Below are 23453 nucleotides of genomic sequence, written 5' to 3'. Positions count from 1 at the left end.
TAATTTTATTTTCAATAAAAAGAAAACCCAGACCCCTAAATATATGATTACATTTTTAGAAACAAAATGGTAAAATTGTTTTTATTGCCATTCGAATCCAAATATTGTTGATTTATTTTTTTTTTACCTCCTTGGACCTCTTCAGCCAATTCAAGTTCTAGGGTTGTTTTCCCACATGTTTTTTAAGATAGCTGTGGATTTCATCTTGTGGACACCACAACAGGAAGTTAAAAGCAGACCAGGGAGGTAGGGAAAAACATTTGCAGGGATTTTCACTGTCCTATAAGTGCTGAAACACCAGCTGCATTTTTTTAATTCATTGGAAATCCTCCTTATTTGTATTTAATAAATAAATAAATATTTAAATATTTGTGTTATTCCTGAAAGAAAGAACGAGGCCTTGTCCTCTCAGAGCCAATGGTAAAGGTGCAAAACTTAATATATAACATAAACCAGACGACTGGGGATACCAGTATCATAAAGGGAAATGCATAAAAAAAAAAAAAAAAAAAAAAAAAAAAAAAAAAAAGATTGAAAGGACGTCACTTTGTTTAGAGGTCAACAAAGCAATTTGCTCTTCTGCACTTTTAATTATTTCCTTGCTCTTCCGAGAGATGAAAAATCTTGGGATGCTCAATATACTGCTGGCAGGGCTCTCTACAAATGAGACCAGCTGTATCAGGAAAAGAAATCAAAGTACTAACTTCAGTTAACTTTAAAAGTTAAAAGGAAATCTGAATATAACTATTTAATTATTATAATATAAATATGCAGTTATATAAGCCAGACATTTTGTGTGGTGCCAAAGAAAATACCCACTAAAAAACCTGGTAGTCACACATAGATAATTGATTGCTGCTGTTACTTGAAAATAGAGTAATTGCTAGTTACAGCAGGAATAATCCTGGAGACCCCTGCTTGGATAGAAGGCTTCCATAAGGTTGTAATCTAATAGCTCTGAACTCCTGTAATGTCATACATGAAAAAAATATTTCTCAAAAGCAGCAAAAGTTTGGGCAACAAACCAGAGTCATGGCATGTCTACATTGTATGGTTCTTAACTAAGAAATATTAAGAGAGAGAGAGAGAATATTAAGAAATATAATGCACAGTGCAAAATTCTTTTTAGCAGCACATGGCCAGTTCATGGCTTCTGGACAGGAGAGAAAAGAACACTTTATTTTTTGTATAACTTTTGTTAAGCTGGTCCTTACTGATGCAGATACAGTAAAAACCATGATTTTAGCTTGTTTTGTTAAGGTCCTTGCTGATGCATATTCAGTAAAAAACCATAATTTTATCTTGTTTTTGAGGGCAGTGTTGAGTAAAGTTTTGGGGTTGTTCCTGATTATCCTGAGATGCATTTATCTTTGCATCCTCATGTAAGATAGAGCAGTCAGCAGGAATGAATGTGGTCTAATTATAATTAATTGCAGCTAATTAGTGCTGTACCTTTTTTCCCACATTTGCCATAAATTTGCCTTGACCATTGGTTTACCCGAGTTCAAAATCAAGTTAGTAGGAAGCTCTGTTGGATACTTCCAATATATGTGAATAATATAACTATGGGATAATAACTGTGAAAACTGGGACTGAGGCATTTATTCTTTGAAGATCGCTGTCCATAATAATGATTTTGCTGTCAGCCGTGCTCTTTGTCACAGATGCAGGAGTGCATTTTTATTTGCAAATGCTTTTTTTCTTTTCTTTTTTTATTTTCTTCCTTGTGCCTGCGTGTTGTCATACAAATGACACATATACTGTGATTCCCATGGAAGTCTGGAAGGATAATGATTTTGAGGTACTTGGATAATTTCATAGGAAAACTGGAAACACTTTTGCAAGTATCCAGTTTAATTTCTGATTCATTTTGTGCCGTAAATATGTGATTATTCTCCCCGAAATTATAGCCATGGGTAACATATAAAATGCAATTAAGTGAATGCCATCCTGATTTTCCTTAGTATGCTCTGCAGCCATTCTGCCTCAAGTCGTGTCCTTATTAGGCATTAGTGAACTTAGGATAATGCAGTAGGATGAACTTGCCTGAGAGGGCTCTAAGGAGTAGATAATTCCTGTAGTTCCTGGTCCAACAGAGTGGTCCTTGGTGATAGCATTGGACAAGTGGCCTTCAGCCCAAAATCTTCTAGATGGACATCTTTATTCTAGACAGAAGATAGAAGGCATAATTATATTTGAAGTGTGACAAGCTATCGGATTAAAATTATCTACTAACATTTTTGCAACCAGTGTAACTGCTACACAATTTTCTTCTAAGTGATTAATTAAATGTTATGGTAGAAACATGAAAAATATTATGACCTCCAGCTAAACTAGTTATCAGACATTGTAATTTTACTTTTCAGAGTTACTGAATATGCCTTGCAACTTCTTTAGCTGACCAAACAGATGCTAATTTTTGGATTGAGATATTAAAAGAAGGTCTCAGTTTGAAAGTGGGTTTTGTTTATTCTGGTTTGCTTTTCCAGTAATTTCACAGTGTTTGGTTACTGCTTTACGTACTTTGTGTTTCAGTGGCGTGTTTTAAAACAAGAACAATTTCTTAAAAGATAGGAAATTAATGCTGCAGTTTGTACCATTTATTGCTATGCCTATGCAGTAACTTGGGACACAGTTAGGTAGTAAGAGCTTCATAAACAAATTGTTCCTGTGAATGCAAACTCTGGTAATCCATATTACAATTACCATTAATCCAATTTTATTCTTGTGAAATGTCTCCCTTTAGCTGTATTTAAAGTTGAAACTAGAAATATCAGTCAGATGTCTCTAAAGGAGAAAAATGTCATGAAATGCTTTGATGACACAAAGCAATTCTCACAGCATTAAATCAGTATAGATAACAAAGTATAAACAGTATCATTATTCCTTATGTTGGTTATGGATACTTTTTTAACAATACTATTTTTTTTATTATGTTTTTCCACAGTACTGCGAGATGAGAGAGAATTTCAATATGCTGCTAAAATGAACAATCTGGATACCATGGAAAAAGTGTTTAAAAAGAATGTTAATATAAATGCCGTAGATACAGTGAGTATGAAGTGCCTGATACAGATCACTGATATGAAGGTGACTCCTTAGGTTTGCACAGCTGCAAGGTGATGAGGCTGCAGAAGTGTTCTCTAGGACCTGATGAAGAATCATTTCATATGGACGTTACGGACATTAGGATTTGTACAGCATAACTCTCGGGTTTTGCAGTAGTCAGTATATCACATTGAGAATTAAGGGCATCTCAGTTGTGCCCCTGCTCTAGTGTTTCCTCATAGCTCTTTGGTGACTGATTTCTCAAGTTCTCCTTCTTTCTGAGTGAGATGACTTTACCTCACAGTCGCTTTAAGAATGGATTAATGCTGCTAGCATTACACATTTCTAGAAAGAAGTATTACTCTTTGATTTGCATGGAACCGTGGTAGCATTCTCCAACATCCTCTGGTTCCAGCCTGAGCTCATTGTTCAGATTTACCCTAGCCACACAAGAATGCATTTCTTATGCTGACTTCAACACTAGGCCTAAAATCTGAGGATATATACTTTACAGCAGCTAAATACAGCATTGTGTTCCACATGAGAGGTAGTTCAACAGCAAGGAAGCGATCATATTAATCTGGGAGTTTTGCATAAGTGTCCTCCCAATGGCTACATATAAATCATCTACTTGTTAGTATCAAATGTTACTTATTCTGGGTTCTAAAAAAATTTGCTTCCCATGCCCACATGCATTTTCACCCACTGGGGAATTTAGAAGATAGTATAATGCGTTCCTTGATTTGTTAATGAAACAGACAAGGAGACAAACATTTCTTCTGAGCATGCTTTTCTTGAATATTGAGAGTATCAATTGCATTATACACTAAAAGGTCACTTAAAAATAGTTCTTTCTTCCTTCTTGTTTTCTTTCTTGAATTCAGGAAGTTAAATTAAATACATTTTCAGTCGAGTAGTTAGAAACTTTACTCTGTCATCCTTATATTTGACCTATAGGATGAGAGAGGTACTAGCATAGCTGCAGAGGTCTTGTGCTTTGATCGATTGTCCTAGTAGGACATCCCCTAGTAGGGATGTAGCTTATAGTGGCAAAGCCATTTGTTTTGTTAATGTTGATCATTTCTGCCCCTGTACTCTCAAGCCAAATAAGAAAGGCTGTCAAAAGATCAGCTTTTAATAGTACTCTTTCTATAGTACAAGAGGCTTTTTTCTGACATAAATACATGTCATAAAGAAATTTTTATTTCTTTTGATGAATACAGTTGTAAATCTAAATTTATACATGAAGAAGTCAGGTGATCATTCAGAGAATAAAAATCCAAACTGACTTTTGAAATTAATTGATTAAATCTCTTAGACATCTTTGTATGGAAACTATCAGCGACTTACGTTAAACCCAGTTATGTCCACTTTAACTGAAAGCAAAACTCTCTTGAATAAAATTTGATTCAATTTAACAAATCCCTTTTAAATATATACCACTTATTACTTTATGGAAGTCTTCTTGGGAAGTGCTGAGCCCATTCACCTCTGCAAAATTACTCACTGTTTGCAAGGTGGTAACTTTTATTTACGTAGATGATGACTCAGTCTGGGAAGTTGACTAACGCCGAGTGAGGGAGAAATCTTGGCTTGCAGTGAAGAGGTTTGGTCAAAAGCAAGGAGGATACCAAAAGCAAACCTAACTGTGTACATATAGTCCTCAGCTATTCGAACTACACCTACTACAACTACTACACAAGAAGGATATGTCTTGTAATGCATGCACATCCCCTATGCAGTATTTTACTGCTTAATCCCATTTTGACATTTGAATGGAGGGACAGTACTATGTAGACTAACAAAATCATTGTTTTTACAAGAATTCTCTAAGACCAATATCTAAATTCTATCCAAGGAAACAAAACAAAATGTGTAGATAAAGATCAAGTGTGAATGTTGAAGGAGAAGTATGAAATAGTATGTATTAACAGTACATTTGGTAACAATCAGAGAATTGCAAAGTCCTGACCACCTGCACAGGGAAAAGAACAGTATTACAGACCTGACAAAAAAAGCTTTGCTTATTCCAGCTGAAGCGCACAGCGTTTCATTTTGCTGTTGCAGGAGGACATATGTCCGTGGTGGATTTTCTTCTCCGTCACAAAGCAAGACTTGACATGGCAGATCAGGTAAGCTGGTTTACTTATTTTGGTTCACCTGTATAGGAACACCTTGGAAGAACAGTAAAAGTAGACATTTTTCTTGTGCTCTCAATTGTGCAAAATTAACACCTTGCAGTAAAAACTCTGGTTTGTCTTTGAACTGTAGATATTTATATGAAAAAAGCATTTATGCCCAAAGTATTGGATAACTTCAATACCTGAGTGAGCACAAGGCACCCTCCCTTGGCCAGGTCATAGTGTTTACCTAATTCAGCCAAGGGTATTATTTGCCTTGTGTGTTCCAAGAGCACACTGCTGACTCATGTTCAAGTTAATGTGCACCAGGAGCCGCAGGTCTTCCTCTGCCAAACTGCTTTCCAGGCAGTTATCTGCAGCCAGTACTGCTGCCTGTGTTTGCTCCTCCTCAGGGGCAGGACTTTGCACTTGACTGTTGAATTTTGTTGTGTTCTTGCCTGGCCATCTCTCCAGCCTGTCAAGGTTTTCCTGGATGGCAACACACCAATATGGTCTATCAGCCATTCCTCCCAATTTAATATTATCTTTTAAGCTTGCTATGGGTACATTCTGCCCATCATTCAGGTCATTAATGCAGATACTAAATAACATTCCCAGGATGGATGCCTGGTGGGCATTGCTTGTGACTGGCCTCCAGCTGTTCATCGCTTAGAAGGTTTTGCAGGACAGGCTTTTGGGCCACAGCCACACATTTGGTGAAGCCCAGATTTATTATTATAATATTATTATACATATACATATACATATATACATATAAAAATATCTATATATATTATATACCAGGTTCATATTCCATATTGCACTCCAGAGTTTTCCACTGCAATTTCTGCAAATATGAAAAAGACTGATAAAGTAGAGTGAGTCCCATGAGGAACCACTGGAATGGTTAGAAGTGCAGCACATGGTATATGAGGAGGTGTCCTAATATCCAGCCTAAACCTCACCTTACACAGCTCTATGCCATTCCCTTTGGTCCTGCCAGGTCAGTGCCTGCCCCTGCTCTTCCCCTCAAGAGGAAGTTGTAACTGCAATGGGGTCTCCCCTCTCTCTACTCTAGGCTGAACAGACCAAGTGATATTAGTTGCATCTCATATGATTTCTTCTCAAGGTCCTTCACCATCTTTGTGTTCCTCCTTTGGACACTCTCCAGTAGCTTTTTATCCTTGTATTGTGGCACCCAAAACTGTCCCCAGCACTCAAGTTGAGGCTGCCCCAGCTCAGAGCTTGTCCTTCTGTTTTTAAGATGTTAAAAACAGGGTTATTTTCTTCCTATAAGAGAAAAATTTTTTTAGAGAATTTGAGAGGTGAGAACATTAGAAAGAGGCCTAAATGGAAAATTATGGTGACTCTTGGAATCATTGTATATTATCACTTGCAGTGTCATTCACTGCAACCAGGGCTATCTATCTATATGGTTTCTGTAGAGAGAAAGTAATTTCCAGGTAGGACTTAATCCCTCTGTCTTAAGATAGGATCAGTCCTTCTCTAGAGATGCCAGACCTTCTGTCAAAAAGAGGTCAAACATTTATCTTATACAGGTCTTGCTGTATTGCATCTAGCTTCATTTAGGTGAGATGAATCCCACTCACACTGTAAGGTGTTCATATTGCTTTTCTAAAAGCCTGCAGGTTGGAGCCTACTAATACACTGAATCAATCAAAAAGATTTAAAGAAATTTGGCTTGAGGTATTTTGGTGGTAATTTCTTTCCTTTGTCATTTTATTCAAAGCATGGCCTGACAGTGATTCATCTTTCAGCTTGGACTGGAAATCTGGATATAATGCGAAAATTAGTCAAAGCAGGTGCTGATCAAAAGGCTAAGAATGAGGTTTGTTGACGACAAATTTTTACCATCCCTAAACATATTTATGCTGGAAAAAAATCCAATATTGTTACAGATTCACTTCCTATTTTACAGAAGGAATGAATGTATTGCATTTTGCAGCTCAGAGCAACAGCATTAAAATAGTTGATCATTTCCTCCAAGATCTTCATCTGAATGACTTGAACAAACCTGATGGGGTACAGTGTGTTTGTTTGTTTATTTCTTTGATGTTATGAGGCTTTTGTTTTGGGGGAAACAATCTCAGGGAATTTCAATGAATTTTAATCTATTGACAGTTGCATATACTTTTAATTAGTGACTTGGATAATGGGAAACAGGTTAAAGAAACAGCCAGACAAGCACTTAGGGGCAACACCTTTCCTCCCTCTTTGTCTGTTTCAGTTGGACTGCAGACACTCTCTGCTGTCCTTGCTTTTGCTGCATGTGATGCTTAGTGGTGGTAAGGCAATGGGAGGCAGAGGAGGTTGGGTTCAGTCTCCAGTGGATTCCTTTTTTTCTGCTCTTTGCTTCTTACTATTTTCCTCTGTTCCAGAAAGCTTCTTGCACAGGCTGCAGTCACCCTGTGGGTGTTCCTTCCTCTGTGTCTCCTCTCTTGTGTCTTCTTGTGTCTCCTCCTGTATCTCTGTGTCAACGTAATGCAATACAACATCTCCCCTTGTGCATCCTCCCCACTGGAGTGCCCAGCCATTCTTAAGTATATTTTCACAGAGGCATCATTTGGTTCTATGGTGGGTTAAGTGCTGGCACATCATGGGACAGTTTGGTGGACGGTGGAGCCAGCTGGAAATGTCTGTGACTAGCACAGAGCAGCCTCTGACCTTTCCCATACAGCTCATCTTCACAAGCCCCTGCCCTTACCAAAACCTGCCAATTATGGCCAACATGTTTCATCAATCCAGAGCATAGAACTACGTGCAGCCATCCTGCAGAGGTGCCCTGACTCTCCAACAGTGCCTTGTCCTCATCAGGTTTTCTGTGTTCTTATTTTTAATTTCCACACTGTTGGGATCTCATTTTGAAATGCTATGTAGCTAATTCAGATATTTTATCTTTACATGTGGAAAACTTATTCCTGTGAGGTCTGACACCTAAAGAACAAATCTCCCATATTTTTTTTTTTCTAATTTTCTTGGATTTTATTGACTCAAGGGTGCAAAATTCTGAATTCTTTTTGCAAATGACAAATCTGACAAAACAGGGTTAATTTAACAAAACATACCTTGAAGGTTTAGGCCTTGGGAAAGGAAAGATGAGGAAGCACTTTCTCAACCACCTGTTGAGGTTGCACCATAATTCTCTACTAGGTGCTTGCATTCTTTTTCTAGACATTTCTATAGGCATGGCTTTGTGTCAAGATATCTTTCTGCAGGTGAGTTCATAAATGGTTTGAAAAGATTTTGTTAGTTGCAGCACCACCAGAACCCCCTATAATGTACAGTGCTAAATTCAGGCCTCCCGGATGAAACTTCTGACAGTCCTGGTCTCTGTTTCCAGAATTTGGATCAAACAAATTAACCCATGGAAATAAATCTTGCAATTTCTTTGGTGCCTGTTTCTGAGAATCCTCAGACTTATAATTGCACAGTTCTTTTGATAAATATTTTCATACTGAGAAAAAATAGGATTAAAAGATTTTGAGTGTATTTTCCACATTAGTACCATTTCTAAACAATTTTTATATATTTTATTCAGGATATGCAAGGTTTACAATCTGTTTATATACACTAAGTATATTTTTTTATTACTGCTCTTCTGTGTATCTACTATTGTGTTAAACTCCTTAGTCATATGATATATACATTTTTATGTAGGATACACATATACATATGCATGTCATGTATCTAGTAACTAGAAGAAAAGTATTTTTACTTTCTGTAACACTGTGTTTCTTTCCATAATTGTTTTCTAGAAAGGTAAAAAGCCATTTCTTCTGGCCTGTGAAAAAGGCCACATTGACATGATAAAAAATTTGATTGCTCTGAAGCTATTTACATCTGAAAAAGATCAGGTAAATGTTTATCTTCTGCAGAAGTACAACTACAAATGTGTTTATGAAAGATTATTTTGTTTCACTGTGGTTATTATGCAAATACCTGAGTGTGCTGCACAGATGTTATGGTGATATATGGTACCAACAAACATAAAAGGATGATTATTTTTTAGTGATAAAAACTAGTGATTGTGGGGAGATTTTCCATACACATTTATAATTTATGCAAAGCAAGAGCAGCATATGCTGTCTGTTAGGAGAAATGGGAAAGCCTGGGGAAATAGGTGTCAGCCTCTGCTCTGGGACATTATATTTCCCAGGGTTTCACTCTGTCTGTGTCTGTGTGTCACTGTGTGACCAATTTTTCAAAGCTGTTTAAAAGCTTCAGGGTGCAAGTAAACACCTATAAATGCCTTTTCAGCAGTACCTTAACACTTCAATCTGATTGAGTTTGCTTTGACACTATATTTTAAGGTATCATAGTGATTTTCAAAGTCTGCTCTTAAATTTATTTTTCCTTACTTGACTATTTCTGGAATGAGCAAGTTAGTATTTCTCTGCATTTGAGGTATTGCAAGGACAAATACATTAGAAATTGTCAAATTGTCAGATACTGCATTTACAGAAACACTTAAGTGAGAGCTCAGGAAGTGATGTTGGGTTTTTTTTGTATTCTGGTAATAGTTTAAAAGCTGCAGTACCACCCAGAACTCTGCTGTGCAAAGCAGTTTATCAGCAGAGATTGAAAGATAGCATTGTCCCCGACATCTAGCAGGTTAAAGGTGACAACAGTACCCAGAGGTAAATGCTGTGGTCCTGCAAATTAGGTAAGAAGCCAGGACAGAAACTTATCTCCTGGGTCACCAAACCAAATCACACTGTAACCATCAGTGGTAAAAAGGATTCCCACTTCTTCCCGCTCAACGCTGTGAATGAAAAACTATTCTGGACTCTCATTTTTTCTGAGAGTTGGAATTCTTCTGATTTTTTAGCCATTTTTAATCTATTTTGTATGCTTGTGTTTTCTTTTAGTTCAAAACCTGCTGCTCTGCCTGATGTTGTTAGTTGCTCTTATTTGCTTTTTTCTGTTTTGTGTTTCTTAATTTCCTGGAAAGAAATTGCACTGACGATGACAGAGATCAAAGATTACAATGTTGATATCAAAGCCATGACAAATTTCTAAATGCTGACCTAGGCTTTTTTATTTGGCTTTTTTTTTTATTTTATATTTATAGTGGTCTCAGGGTCTCAGTGTAGTACCCAGCCTTCTGGGAACCAGTACCCAAAGTTTTCTTCTGATTCATTTGTTAGGAGTTAGATTTTCAGATCTTTTTGCTGGTTTGCACTGAAATTTTCAGACAACCAACTAGGTCAGCAACTTTTGGCTGAGTCTTGTCACACGCTGTGTGTAGCTGCCTTCCTCTCCTTGTATGTAAGAGAGACTTGAAAGACTTGAGAGACTTGAAAGAAAGACCAGAGGCTTTGTGTTGGTTTTAGTTAATATCTTTATTCTGTGTTTTAAAATAGGTTATTTAACATTTTAATTTCAAGGAGGGAAACACAGCATTGCATTTAGCAGCCAAAAATGGTCACAGTGAAGTTGTAGAAATTCTGCTTGAACAATGGGAGGAAATAAATGACCTCAATCAGGTAAGTACACTAAACTATTGAAAGAAGTAAAGTTAGAGATTTGAAACATTTTCTGAAAAATCAAATTTGAAAGGAAGAGATGTGGCACTGAGGAGACTTCATTAGTCTTACTGGTTTCCTAGTAATTTTGCAGCCTGTTTTTTTGTTCCTTGTCCAAGAAATTAACCTACATTAACTCCTTCAGTGTCTTCCTCTGTCCTCTTTCCCTTACACACATCCTCCCCTGCATTTGGCCAGCCCTTGCATAACTACTGGCAGGAGAGGACAGAGGAAGGCCTTAACCTCCCTTGCTTTCTGTCATCCAGCATTTTTAGCCATGTGAATCCATTCCTTTTAACAGCTCACTTTTAAGCTTTTCTGGTGCTTTTCAGCCTATTCATTGAGCCAGTTTGACTTGGATACCAAGCAGTACCATCACAGTCACCTTGGCAGAGGGGTCTCAGATTGGTATCTTGTCCTCTGAACCCAGTTGCACAAAACTGGCTGCAGACACTGCCTACCCAATTTGATTTCCCAGGTTAGTGTTGGTGAGCTCAGCCAGCATATTCAGCAATTAGCTGGGAAGGTTGTATCCCTTAGTTAATGCACTCTTGAGCTTCACTTTAAGGCTTAAACAAGGAGTGGAGAAAGGAAGTGCACACTAACTGCTCATGTCAGCATTCTTGCTTTGCAGAGGGTTTGTGTCTCTTCTATCTCTTCTGTTTCTCCTCTCACCTTTCTGGAACAGCCTGGAGAAGGTAATTTCCTTTGTTGTGGGCTGGCATGCACACTGTGGGAACCTGCCATGTGTGTGGCTGATGATTTGTTCTGCTGGGCCAGTGGGCAAAATGAGTAACTCCTACCCAAGGCCCTCCTCTTCCTTTATCAGTGACAGACTGATGAGTTAAGAAGTCCCCACTTATCCAACTTGTCTGCTATTTTCAGCTGTGCTGTTGTGAGGCACACAAGTCTCTTTGAAATGTGGAGCCCTCTGAAATGTGGAGCCCTTGTGTTTCCAAGGCTTTTCTAAGAATGTTGGTTCTGCACACAAAGCTTGTGCTGCTTGTGCCCCTGTCTTGGCATGGCTAATGGTGTGACCTTCCCGTCCAGCTGGGGATGTTGTGGTCTGCGTATGAACAGGTCTCTCCTCCCATAGCACAGGCAAAGTACTAAAATGTATTAAGTTTACCAGAATAATGTCAGGATTTTAAGCAAAGAAAAATTGGGATTTACTGATTCTTTTGTTGGAATACCAGAGTAACTTCCATTAAATTTATGAAATTTTATTCATGGAATAGTTTTCTGTATTGTAAACTTTACTATACATCTGTTCAGATAAATATCATCTGGATATCCAAATAAATATCATCTGGACTGCTGGTGAGTAGCCATGCCATTCAGGAGTTGGATGAGCCTGGTGGAGCATACTATAGGTGTTTTGTGTCTCGGTAGTGTAGTCACACATCTTAAATTGGAACAGTCATTTTATCTCCTTTGGTCTAGAATGGAGAAACTCCATTTTACTTGGCTGTTGAAGGAGGTCATGAAAAATGTGCTGAACTCTTACTGGAGGCAGGGAGTGACATCAATGTTTCAGCTCAGGTATGTACACAGTATCCCTCCTAGTGGGATATACTGTGGAAAGGACCTTACTAACAAAAGATATTTTCTCTCATTTTTTTTTTTTTTTATGAAATGAGGAAAAAAGTAGAATGGGGAATGTAGAGAGTACTAACAAAATAAAAGCAATGTGGAAGAAAAATAGCATTAGCTTTATTTGATAGAGTACTGTGGTGGAGCTTTCTATTTCCTGTATGCCCACTGGTAGAACATTTGATTAGAAAATTTAACCAACTAGGATAAGTGAAAATCTTCCTTTTTGGCAGTGTATGTGACTGATCTGATGACAAACTTGCTCTCTGCATCTGATTCCTGAGCAGTAGTCCAACTCATACCTGCTGAATGGCCTTGGCTGGCCTGCTGCAAGAAGTTTATGATTCCAGCAGAATGAGAGCTTGTTTGTTTAAGCACAAATATTTTGGGAAAAAAAATTAAAAGTTTATTTTCTATTAATTTATTTTCTACTGATTTATTAACTGTTCTATGGGTTTACTGACTAATGTGACTGTACGTGCTTGGCAAGCGTCTAACAAACTAGCTGAGTAGGAGACCTGTTGGCAATGTTGTTGTCCATGCCACAGTATAGATGATGATGATGATCTCTTTTTTAAGAGAAGTTGGGTGGGGCTATGGAATATTGATGTTCTTCAGTATGTTTGTTGTGATATAGTAAAAATTTCCTTCACTGTTGACAAAAATATCACGCCAACTGCTGATCCACTTCAGTTTGTATCATTTTGTCAAAAGGTTTTATTGGTGGAGGGGATACGAAGACAAATTTAAATGCAAGATTATTCTGTATTTATACCTCTCTTTCCAATTGTTTTTTTCAGCAATAAAAAGACAAGTTTTTCTGTCTATCAAATTTCTTTCAGAACAATAGTAGTGCTTTGCAGATTGCAATTCAAAATGGACATCTATCTTTGGTTACTTTTCTTATTGATAAGAATATTCACCTGGTTCCTAAACCTGAGGTGAGTGTTTATCAGAATATCTCTTCTGCTCTTGTCCTGTCTTTCCATGGAAATTCAGACAGCTGAATGAGATTGAGGAGCTCCTTGTAGTTTTTCCTACACACATTATTGCTTGGTTTCTTGAGGCTGGTTAGCAACAAGTACAGACCAATAGAGAAAAGGCCCTGTTGCCAACCCAATGAGTGCCTGAGCAGGCTGGTGCAGTGCAGAATAGAGATGGCCAGGCTAAACCAGGCATTCAGAGAAGAGCAAAGTGCTCTGCTTGAACTTAGTGGTATTCTATGGGCAAACAGTCAACATGATTTTAAATAAAGATAACTAAAATGTAAATAAACACTTCAGTGCTTTCACCCTCTGTTGGTAAATGAACCTTCAGTGCCTTCAAAATCAGCATGCCAAAATTCTTTGTGATTTAAAAAGAAGTATTTATATTATTCAAATCCTCTCTCAGTTTAGATATTACAGATATTTGAGATTTTCTATGAATAGGTAATTATTTTCCACTTCTACAGTGCAGGATGAAAATAGAATCTGGACTTCATGACTTATGCCACGATCTTTGGCCTCTTGCAGAAAGCTATAAAGGAATAACAATTTATGATGTGTTTGAAATTATTTAAAGCTCAGGCAGTTGTAGTGCTGTTTGTTCTCATTAGCTTTCTTTAGCAGAAGCAAGTCAAAAGTTTTAACTTACATTTTGAAAATGTTTCCATCACAATGTTGCATAAGAGCTTGCTTTATTTTTCTGTAACCCTTAAGAAATGGCTATGGTTTATAAAGACACTGAACTGGAGCCTGGAATCATGAATGATACTGGTATGGAATTATTCTTTAGCTGTTATTTCACAAAAATCTGATCAGTCACAGGTTCAACATACAAAGTGATCTAACCAACCTAGTGTGGATTTTGACTTGTGTTGCATCTGTGCCCTGGTTATATTAATAAAAAATCACTCAAATAAAACCTCTGTCTTACTAGCTGTAATTAGTCATATTTTATGAATATGACAGCAAGTCACTTTAGTATGAAGAACACTTCCAGCAGCAACACGTGACAAGGAAAATAGTTTTACTGGTAAGTAAATTTCTACATCAGTTTACAGAATGAGTCTGTCTCCAGGCTATTCAACAAAGGGCAAAGCCACTTTTCTGAGGGAACGAGAACATTACCCTAATCTCTCTGTTGTCAGGATAGCAGCACATCCCAGACAGGAACACTTAGGAGGGGTGTCTTGCTCCATTCCTAAGTTGTGGCACGCTGATGCATACCCCATGAAATCAGCATTTCCAGTCTTCTGAGCTGTATGTATTTATCCACTTCTGTGGGTGTTTCAGGACCAGGCTACCACCTCTGGTGTAACTCCACAGATCCAGCTGTGTTTTCTGCAGCCTTGAACCTCTGCTAGAGCATGTCACCTTTGCAAGAGGTGGGCTTCAAGTATAACCTCTTTCTTGTTTGCATGAGCTTGTATTAATATACCCAAGTATAACAATTTATTATTTTCCCTCCACAGCAGAAGAATTCCCCTCTCCATTTAGCAGTTATCAGTAATAATCTACCAGTAGTAAAAAGCCTTTTGGATGCCAATCACGACATAAACTCCTTAAATCACGTAAGAAAAGCTGGGAATTTACACAGCTTTATCGGTAAAGGGGAGATTATGTGGGTTTTGCTTGAATTTCTTTTCCTTATGAGCTCCTCCTCCTTATAAGGGTACAAAAAAATAGGAAGGAAGAGGTAGTTCCCTCCTAATCTTTTTGTGTGTGTACATATATATTAGTCACTGGTACATGCTGTGCTAATATTGTTTGAGCAAGATAAGGACAGCACAATGCTCAGAAAATGATCTGGTAATGTATTGTTGAAGTGTTATGGTTCATGTGTAATAAAAACCAGAAACGTCTCACTGGTATTGGCTTCAGAGGGAAGCCCAGTGCAGAATGTCATTTGGCTGGAAAAAAGTTAATTTTTTCCTTAAAGCAACCCACCATGTGCAGTGTTTTAGATCTGTGATCCAAACAGTGCTGGTAAGACAGTGCTGTTAAAGCTGCTGCTGAACAATGCCTGCACAGCATCAAGGCCTTCTCTCTTCCACACTTTATGCCCCCATGTGAATTGAGTGGGTGCTCAGGGAGCAGGCAGGGGACAGAGCTGAGCAACACAGCAATAATGAATGACAAGGTCACAGGTCTCTGTGATGCCATCAGTGAGCACACTCAGCTGTTAACTGAAAGGATGCTGGTTTGAGCCCATCCACAGTTCCTTACCGTAATCAGGATTCTTTTGCCCTGCTTGCTGTCCGTGTTTTTTGGAGGCCTGGTTGTTGTCCAGTTTGCTGTAGATCAGATCAGTTCACTCTAGATTGTATCTACCACTGACGTGGGCCATACTTTGATGCTGTCATGCTTCATCTCTTTTTTACTGTACAAAACCTCCTATAATTGTTAATGACCATTTCTGGTTTTGCTATGTTGCCTATCACTTTGTGCTACCTTGCCTGGCAGAGCAATGATAAGAGCACTGGTTTGTGCCTGATCTGGTGGTTTTGGGCCTTACAATGCCACTCTGTGTGAACTGAAGTGATCATCTCATGGAGAACAATTACAACAACAATTACACCTTTTCCTCTCCTTCCTTGGACAGGCACTTCATTGAAAGAGGAATGAATGGCATTTGTCCCTGCTTGCTCCTCCAGAACAGGTCTCTCCCACCTTCTTGTAACACCACTCAGTTCCTTGAATATCCTCAAATAATCACACTGTTCATGGTAGTGTGTGTTGTGAGCATGGTTTTGATTATTGTGAGTAATAATTAAAAACTAATTGGGAATGCCACACAGGGATTTCCCAGAGGCAGTCAATTCTCAGGTAGCATCATGTATGGAAGGAATTGGACACATGCCTGAGGCTCTTACTGTCTCCAATGGCTTGGGACTTCATGCCTTAGGAGGAATGTAGCCCCAAGTAATTCATACACCATCTGAAGGAGGGAAGTCTTTCCTGCCCTGATGAAACTAAAAGATTTCCAGTGCTGTGTTAGATCTGGCCCCTGCCTACCGAGCTGACATCCAGTGTCCCCAAAAGAGAACAAGGGTTTCCTGATCAAGGAGCATGCAAAGGGACATGAGAAGCTCTGAAACCACCATATGGACACTGAAAACTCACTTAGTTGCTTAGGACCTTTGCTTAGGACCTCACCCTCAAATATAATAACTGTGCCTGTATTAAAAGAGAGATGGTGGAAGTAGATGTTGATCTGGTTAGAAAGAGAAACAGCAGCTCCTGCTGAGGGGCAGAAGGGGGAAAGTTCAAAAGAGGCAGCCTGGCCTGTAGCAGGACAGGAAAGGGAAAAGACAAGAATGACAACAGAGGCAAAACCAGCTGGTGTCCATCTCTGAATGACCTCTTAGGCAGGCAGCAAGTATTCATCCATCAGCAAGGTAAACACACTGCTACCTGGCTGCTCAGTGTTGAGAAGGTAGGGAAGCCCAGCTGCTGGGGTCCACCTCTAGGAGCAAAGGGATTGACAAAGGGATCATAATGTTAGCATTCAGGATCACACATAATCACGAATGATTATATGAAGGTGCTTTATTGAAGAGCTCTGGGTGTCAGGGGTACACATACCCAAGTCTGACCCGATTTGGTTTTGAGTTGAACATGCCTTATACTCTATCGTTATGCAACTTACATATTAATTATTAAACTTACATTGTTCTATTGTAAGCATTGTTTTTATCCAAGCGTGGATTTCTTGTGATTCCCCCCCAGCCCCCTAACATTGTTCCTCATGTTATTTAAACAATAATTATATCTAATCACATCTAACAATTGTATCATTTATCATATACTGACTACACAGGTGCAGTTTGACCTGATCTTTAGCAAGCACAAGGCCTAACATTCCCCAGGGCCTACTTTTCCCAGGGCTTTCCAAACCTAACTTTCTTTCTAAGTCCCCAAATTTTCTAAGATTTTAAGACCTTTTACTATCAATAACAGAGGCAGCCACTCATAGGTCTCTGAAAGATGGCTTTTACTGAGCATGAACACACAGTGTCTCCTCAAAGATGATACTGCAAACCAGCAAGGCAAGTAAACTTCCACAGAAGGTATGCAGGATTTGGGAGAGTGGTGGTAGAGGGGGACTGCAGTGATCTGGCCAACAACTAGGTCTCCAAAAATCTCAGTGACATCCAGTGCCCACGGTCCATATGGCAGAGGATTGTACAGAGCTCACATACACTGGTCTCTGACCATGACAGACTCCAGGAGTCCAGCTGTGTACAGGCTGGCCTGCCACCTGTGGCACTTCAAGGAGAATCTTTCTTCCTGCTCACCATCAGCCCTACACCTCAGCTGTGGAAAGACTGTCCAGCAGGCCTGTTGAGTCCCATTTGGGCACTGTGGCTCTCTGCTGGGGAAATGCAGCTTGCTCTCCCTCATGACATGTGGAGGTGCTCCCCATGATAGGAACAAGGATGAGTCTTTGGGAAATCTGTGGTTCACCCCTTCCCACTGTTCATTTTATTGCTAGAGATTAATTTATACACATTTTTGTGGAAGACAAAGGGTGGCATTTGTGGCTGGAGTAAAGTATAATGACAAGACTTTCTGGTCACATAAAACAGAGAATTCTGTAGATTCTTCAACACATCTTTTAGAAATATTTTGTTCTTTGTCTCTAGCTTGCCTGAAGTTGCCTACAGTACATACTTAAGTATCCCCAGATTTCTCCAAGAAAGATAGTAGGGTGTATGAATAAAAAAATACTTTTTATTTATGGGAATCAAAAAATAAGGTAAATACATGAGATTGTGTCATCATAGTGTAAACTGCAAAATTAACTGATAAGATTTTTTAAATGGAGCCCTGAGCCTGGGGTTTCTTCATGTGCAAACCTTTAATTAAGATCTAAAGGCAAAAGAAGTTCTCCAACCAGACCTACATGTAATGTAAATTTGCAGTGTCAGAGAAGCACAGGCACAAAACATTCAACTTAGAAGGATAATGTGTCCCAAGAAACATGCTAAGGAACATTCCCATATACGCAAGGCTTTCACAGTTACTCCATTATTTGCTGCTGCATTTCATCCACAGCTGTCTGGATTTTCTTACTCTAATTTCTGTAAAAGAATAAATAAATACATATTTGGGTATATGTAGCTGTGTAGAGACTATACAACCCTCCTTGCAGACTCAAAGATTTACTTGAAGCTGAATGCGATTTTAGCTGTATTTCTTGTTAATTGTTTGGCCTTGATTAATGGTTTTGGTATGGGTTTTTTTGTATGTGTGTTGTTTAAGGTTCACTGAACCCATTATGGAGCAGGTAGACTTCTGTTGTGTACCATCATTTTGTGGCAGAGCTGACTAAAAAGCTCTGTTGTGGATGTGGCATAATGTGCTGTTGAAAATAGTGGATATCCAGTTGTCCTGGCATGAATTTCAGCAGGGAGAAGGTTAGTTGAGAGGAATATATGGGTGTGGGTTGCCAGCCACATGAAGAGCTTTGTCCAAAGCACCTTGCTTTAAGAGGGAAGAGAGAGAGTGAGCTTGTAGGTTAACAGTACATTAGAGGGGTATAGCAGCAAGTCTTTCCTGAGCCAACAGGAACTTCTGCCTATTTTTTTTTTCTGCAGAGATTCCATATACTGTCCTGTCTGAAACAAAACCAGCAGACCACCCAAAAGTTACATGATTTCCCTCTGTTCAGTATTTTCTCACCAAGGTCACTTCTTATTGTGAATCTATTTTAGATTCAGCCTGTGAGGATGCTGCTTCTAGGAGCAAGTTTGAATAAATGCATTTATTTGGTGTCTCTAATTCCAGAGGCAGGAAACCCCTCTACATCTGGCAGCTGATCTTGGCAATGTGGAATTGGTGGAAGTGCTGCTGAAGTCAGGCTGCAATCTCAAGACCATAGATAAGGTAAATTGCGTTCCTCACACATGTAAGGATTACATGGTTTTGTTTTTTGTTTATCACCTTCCTTACAGAGGTGCATAAAGCACATGTTGCAAGTTGTGTTTGCTAAGTAAAGCTAACTACAAAGGAAGTCTTTTAATATTGCCATACCAGTAGCTTGCAGAGACCTGAAATGGTTTTGGTGAAGAGCTGTAAAACTCCTAAGCTCCGTGGTTTGAAGGAGAAACACTACTTCTAGAGATCTTTCATAGAAAAAGAAGGTCTAGGCTTGCAGAGGGGAAAATAGATTGTGTCTGCTTGTACTGTGCACCTGCAGCTGGGCTTGTTGCCAGGAGAGATGCAGCTTTACCTGGTGCAGTGATGGAGAGCTTGCCCCTTAGCACTCCAGGTCATCTGAGAATCATGGTGACATTCCAGATCCATTCAGGTGGATACTTAAACCCTGAGATGATGTTCTGCCTGGAAAGATAGAGACAGAAATGACAATGGCTAGAAGAAGTACCAAAGCAAAGTTGCTGGGGAAATGCTTTTGAAAGGAGAGAGTACCAAACCCAGTATTTACAAATCTTGCTAAATTACTGCAAGATTGAGTGTCCCCTTTTACACTGTTACTACTTTTCTTGATATTCTGTATGACTGAGTTGAGAGATTTGATGTTTAATTATGGGCAAAATCTTGCCCTTTTGTAACTCTAAAAAGTAACTTCCCTGCACAAAACTGTCCTGATGAGAAGTGAAGCTTTATGGATTATTGTTTTGTCCTAGCCTGATATGCGGCCTGGGGCTCTGAGTGTGAGTTACATGGTTGGTATGTTTTGAGATGCTGAGGTAAGATGCTACATTGTAGTTAAGCCTTGCCATTTGGAATCATGCCTACACTTGGCAAAGGGCTGCAGTTCTCTGGGGATCAACCCAGCAGAAAATCTTGTCCACTTTAAACAGCACCTTGGCCACTAGGAAATTTTTTCAACCTATTTGTATTCCAAAGGCAGACAGAAAAAATTCCTTATTGCCTATGACCTTAAGCACCTGTAAGTCCTTGGGTGAGGTAGTGCTGTGGTATTACAGGAACACTGATATTGCTCAGGACTTGTTAAGAGACTTTGGCTCTGAGCCAGTACAAGTTCTGGTACAAGTCACCTTTCTGCTTTGGTTTTATTTCTTGGAGTAGGTTTTCCCTTGCCTATTTCCTGGATGATCCCTGAGACCATGTCACTGCTGGGAACTTATGCAAGTACAGTGGCCTTTTGAACTGAATTGGTGCTGAGATGCCAAAAATGTCACTGTCCTTGCTGAACAGTAGACACGAAGAAAGGGAGCCTGCTTCAATTGCATGGTATTTTCCTGGCCTCCGTGCCCTGGCAGCAGGAGTACTCAGTCTCCAGAGAGTGCCATGCATCTGCTCCTGTCAGAGGTCAGGAAATGTATTACTGGGAGCTCTTCATCTCATTGGCAGATAAAACTATCTTTGGCTGTGAGTGGCAGTGCACAGAGAGCTCCCCATGTGCAAGACTGCTGTGCTACATGTGCATGCAGGATGCCAGCAGTGTCTGCACCAGCCCAGGTGTACAGAAACAGCTCCTTATCCACTGCTCCTCTCACCCTCTGTCAAATGCTGAGTACCTCTCCAGAGGGGAACCCAAGAAGCTCTCATGGTCTCTGGACTCCTCACATATAAAACATGCCTATGCCTAAAAGATTTAATGAAATATATGTTTCTTGGCTTCCAATGTGATGCTCTTCCAAAAACAGGTTAATTAGAATGATCTTGAGCAGAGCCAGGAGCTAGAAGTCAAAGAGTGTATATTAGAGAACTTTATACTATCTGGAGAATGGAAATACCTTATAATTTAATTTAGGAATCTTATAATTAAGGGATTGGCTTCTCTTAGATCTCATTTTCTAGAAATGCCTAGCACTTGTTCTGTGGAGAACACTCTGAATATTTAAATCCAAGGCAGTTGCACTCAGTGCAGATCTGCTGAAAATAGATAATTGCAGAGAAATCCCTTTAGAGCCACTGTGATGCCTGTGCATTCAAGTGCTGATAGGAGACATGGGTTCAGGTAGACTGAGCAAACCTCTGCAGCTGGAATTACAGCAATGGCTTTTAATAACTGTGGCTCCTTCTATACCCTTGAAGCATCATCCTACAGTTGTGTTCCTTTCAGCTGTAATGAGAAAGTGATTTTCTGTTCATTCCATGAGTCACTTTCTCTTACCATCTAAAACAAGACACAGGTTTGCCCTTTTAGTTGGAGATTTCCAACTTAGCCAGCCTATTCATCTGAAATGCTAGTTTAACTGTAGCACGGGAATGGACTGTATTTGTGGTAGTTTGAATGTGGAGGCAGTGACAGGAACGTGCAAGCTGGTATAACATGCAGCAATCTGAGTGCAGGTTTCTGAAAGCAGCTGTACCTCACCAGAATTTTTTACTGGGGAATTTAGTGTGGAAGAAAATGTACCACCTCACGACTGAGGTGATACAGCTTATGCAGAGCATAGAACTTTGATTGTAGCTCCCCAAAAGCCACGAAATTGTAGTAAATATATTTTCCTGGAAAAAAAAAAAAAAGAAAAGGAAAAAAAAGGGATGGGGCTCTGTAAAAAGTTCATGTGTTTCTTCTATGACACACCCAAGATAATGTTCTGATTCACTGTCTCTGCTTTTAGCATGGAAAAACTGCACTAGCCACAGCATCAAGGAGCCATTATGCCCTCATTGTAGATAGGATCATTAAAGCAGAAAGGTATTTTGCCATGCAACAGGTAAGAGGTGTTTTTCATTAAACACAAGATAACTAAGGGAAAAGCCAGTTCTGATTTTGAAGTGCCTTTTGGTTGAGATGGTTCCTTTTGGAAGGCAGGAAGATTAGCCTTGATGAACTAAAGTTAGGATGGGGAATGGGAAAGCCTCTAGCCCATCCAAGCTTTATTCCTGACTGGCTGTAAAACTATAAGCTGATTCTATCACTCTCCTGCCTTGTGCTCTGCACATAAAGGGATGGAGAGACATTCTAAGCCAAATCCAAACTGTGCCACCAGCATCATGGCTGGGATAACGTGGGTCCACATTGACTCCTGGATCCATGTTTACAGGTACAGTAAAATCTGCAGCTGAAAAATAGGAGTGAAGATGTCTGTGACTCCTTTACAAGAGCTCAGCTACTTTGACAGGAGCTCCCTCTTCTGTTCCTTGTGTGTTAACTATAAAATTAAATAAATGAGATGGAAAAGAGCTTCACAAGTGTGAAGGACATGGCTTAGGTTGTCTGAATTTCAGACTTTCTTTCCTTACTTGTTACTTAAATGTGCACTGCATAGTGATGGGCCTCTCTAACAGGCTACAAGCAACTGCCATATCATTTTGTGACTTCATTCTCACTTCTGCTTCCTGCTGAGTTAGCTAAGTGTATAAGCATACTGATCCCACCTGATACTGAGCAGGTACAGAAATTAGCTGGTTTTACCACCCCACTCCTGTCCTGAGTGGCAAAATCCATGACACTTAATGTTATAGGGCTGGTAAATCACAGATCTAGATTAATTACTGAAAAAAATGCCTCCATGAGCACTCTGTATTGTGCATTTGATTTGCACCAGTTCAACTGGAATTGTCAGGTACATTATTGTTTCTTCAGCTTAAAGAGGAATTAGAAGTAGTCTGTTGCCACAGAAGACATGACAAGTCTGACAGCAGTAAGCCCATAGTGTTCTTAACCTCTTGGCCTTGTTCATTGAATTTTCTGAAGAGAAGAAAAGGTGTCAAGCAGATGCTTTTCTGCAGAAGCACCAGAGATTTTGGGAAATACAAACATAAGTGTTTGTATCCTGTTGGCTGAATCTGAAAGCGTGGCCTTTGGAACAGCTTAAATCTTACAGCTATGGAATATGATGTTGTTCAGGTTGTGTTATACAGGGAACTACAGCATTTTGAACCATTATTATAAGGACTTTTGTTACATTCAGCTAACTTATCATTCTTGACAAAACATTAGCTACAAAAGGAAATGTCATGTAGCTGAGAGGAAGGACACATGATACTAAAGTGTGTCATGTCTCTGTTTGCCCTTTTTTCTATTTATCACTTTTACCCAGCCCTTCCCTATTATTGTCCAGGCTGGTTTTAACTGGATTTGAGGGCAGCTGTTATTATACTAAGCTGTTACACCTTGCCATTGCCTCAAAACACATTTAGTAGCTAAGAGAAGCTGTGCTGCTACAAAGAGTTTTTCTTGTTTGCATGAGGTTTTTTGTTTTGTTGGGTTTTTTGGG

The 23453-nt window shown here is 39.3% G+C and overlaps 1 protein-coding gene and 1 long non-coding RNA gene across 3 annotated transcripts in view; one reads left to right on the top strand and one right to left on the bottom strand.

The window, feature by feature from the left end:
- ANKDD1B (ankyrin repeat and death domain containing 1B) overlaps positions 1 to 23453 on the top strand; it is a 28918-nt gene that overhangs the window by 2822 nt on the left and 2643 nt on the right. The window contains 11 exon segments of the mRNA XM_033520316.1: positions 2948 to 3051; positions 5082 to 5180; positions 6919 to 7021; positions 7111 to 7211; positions 8945 to 9043; positions 10577 to 10675; positions 12158 to 12256; positions 13150 to 13248; positions 14763 to 14861; positions 19081 to 19179; positions 21852 to 21947. Of these exon segments, the coding sequence (XP_033376207.1) occupies positions 2948 to 3051; positions 5082 to 5180; positions 6919 to 7021; positions 7111 to 7211; positions 8945 to 9043; positions 10577 to 10675; positions 12158 to 12256; positions 13150 to 13248; positions 14763 to 14861; positions 19081 to 19179; positions 21852 to 21947 (1097 nt within the window).
- Positions 1335 to 5508, bottom strand: LOC107215906. 2 transcript variants are annotated; one of them, XR_004500402.1, is made up of 3 exons: positions 5372 to 5508; positions 5054 to 5222; positions 1335 to 2165 (listed from the first exon to the last, which is right to left on the bottom strand). It is a non-coding gene; the product is annotated as an uncharacterized LOC107215906 (long non-coding RNA). The 2 variants fall into 2 exon arrangements; XR_001525294.2 differs by having other exon boundaries at positions 5054 to 5508.

The sequence above is a fragment of the Parus major genome, chromosome Z, assembly GCF_001522545.3.
Source record: "Parus major isolate Abel chromosome Z, Parus_major1.1, whole genome shotgun sequence".
Lineage (NCBI taxonomy): Eukaryota > Metazoa > Chordata > Aves > Passeriformes > Paridae > Parus > Parus major.
Note: the sequence above shows the minus strand (reverse complement) of the source record. Positions and strands in the feature narration are given on the sequence as shown.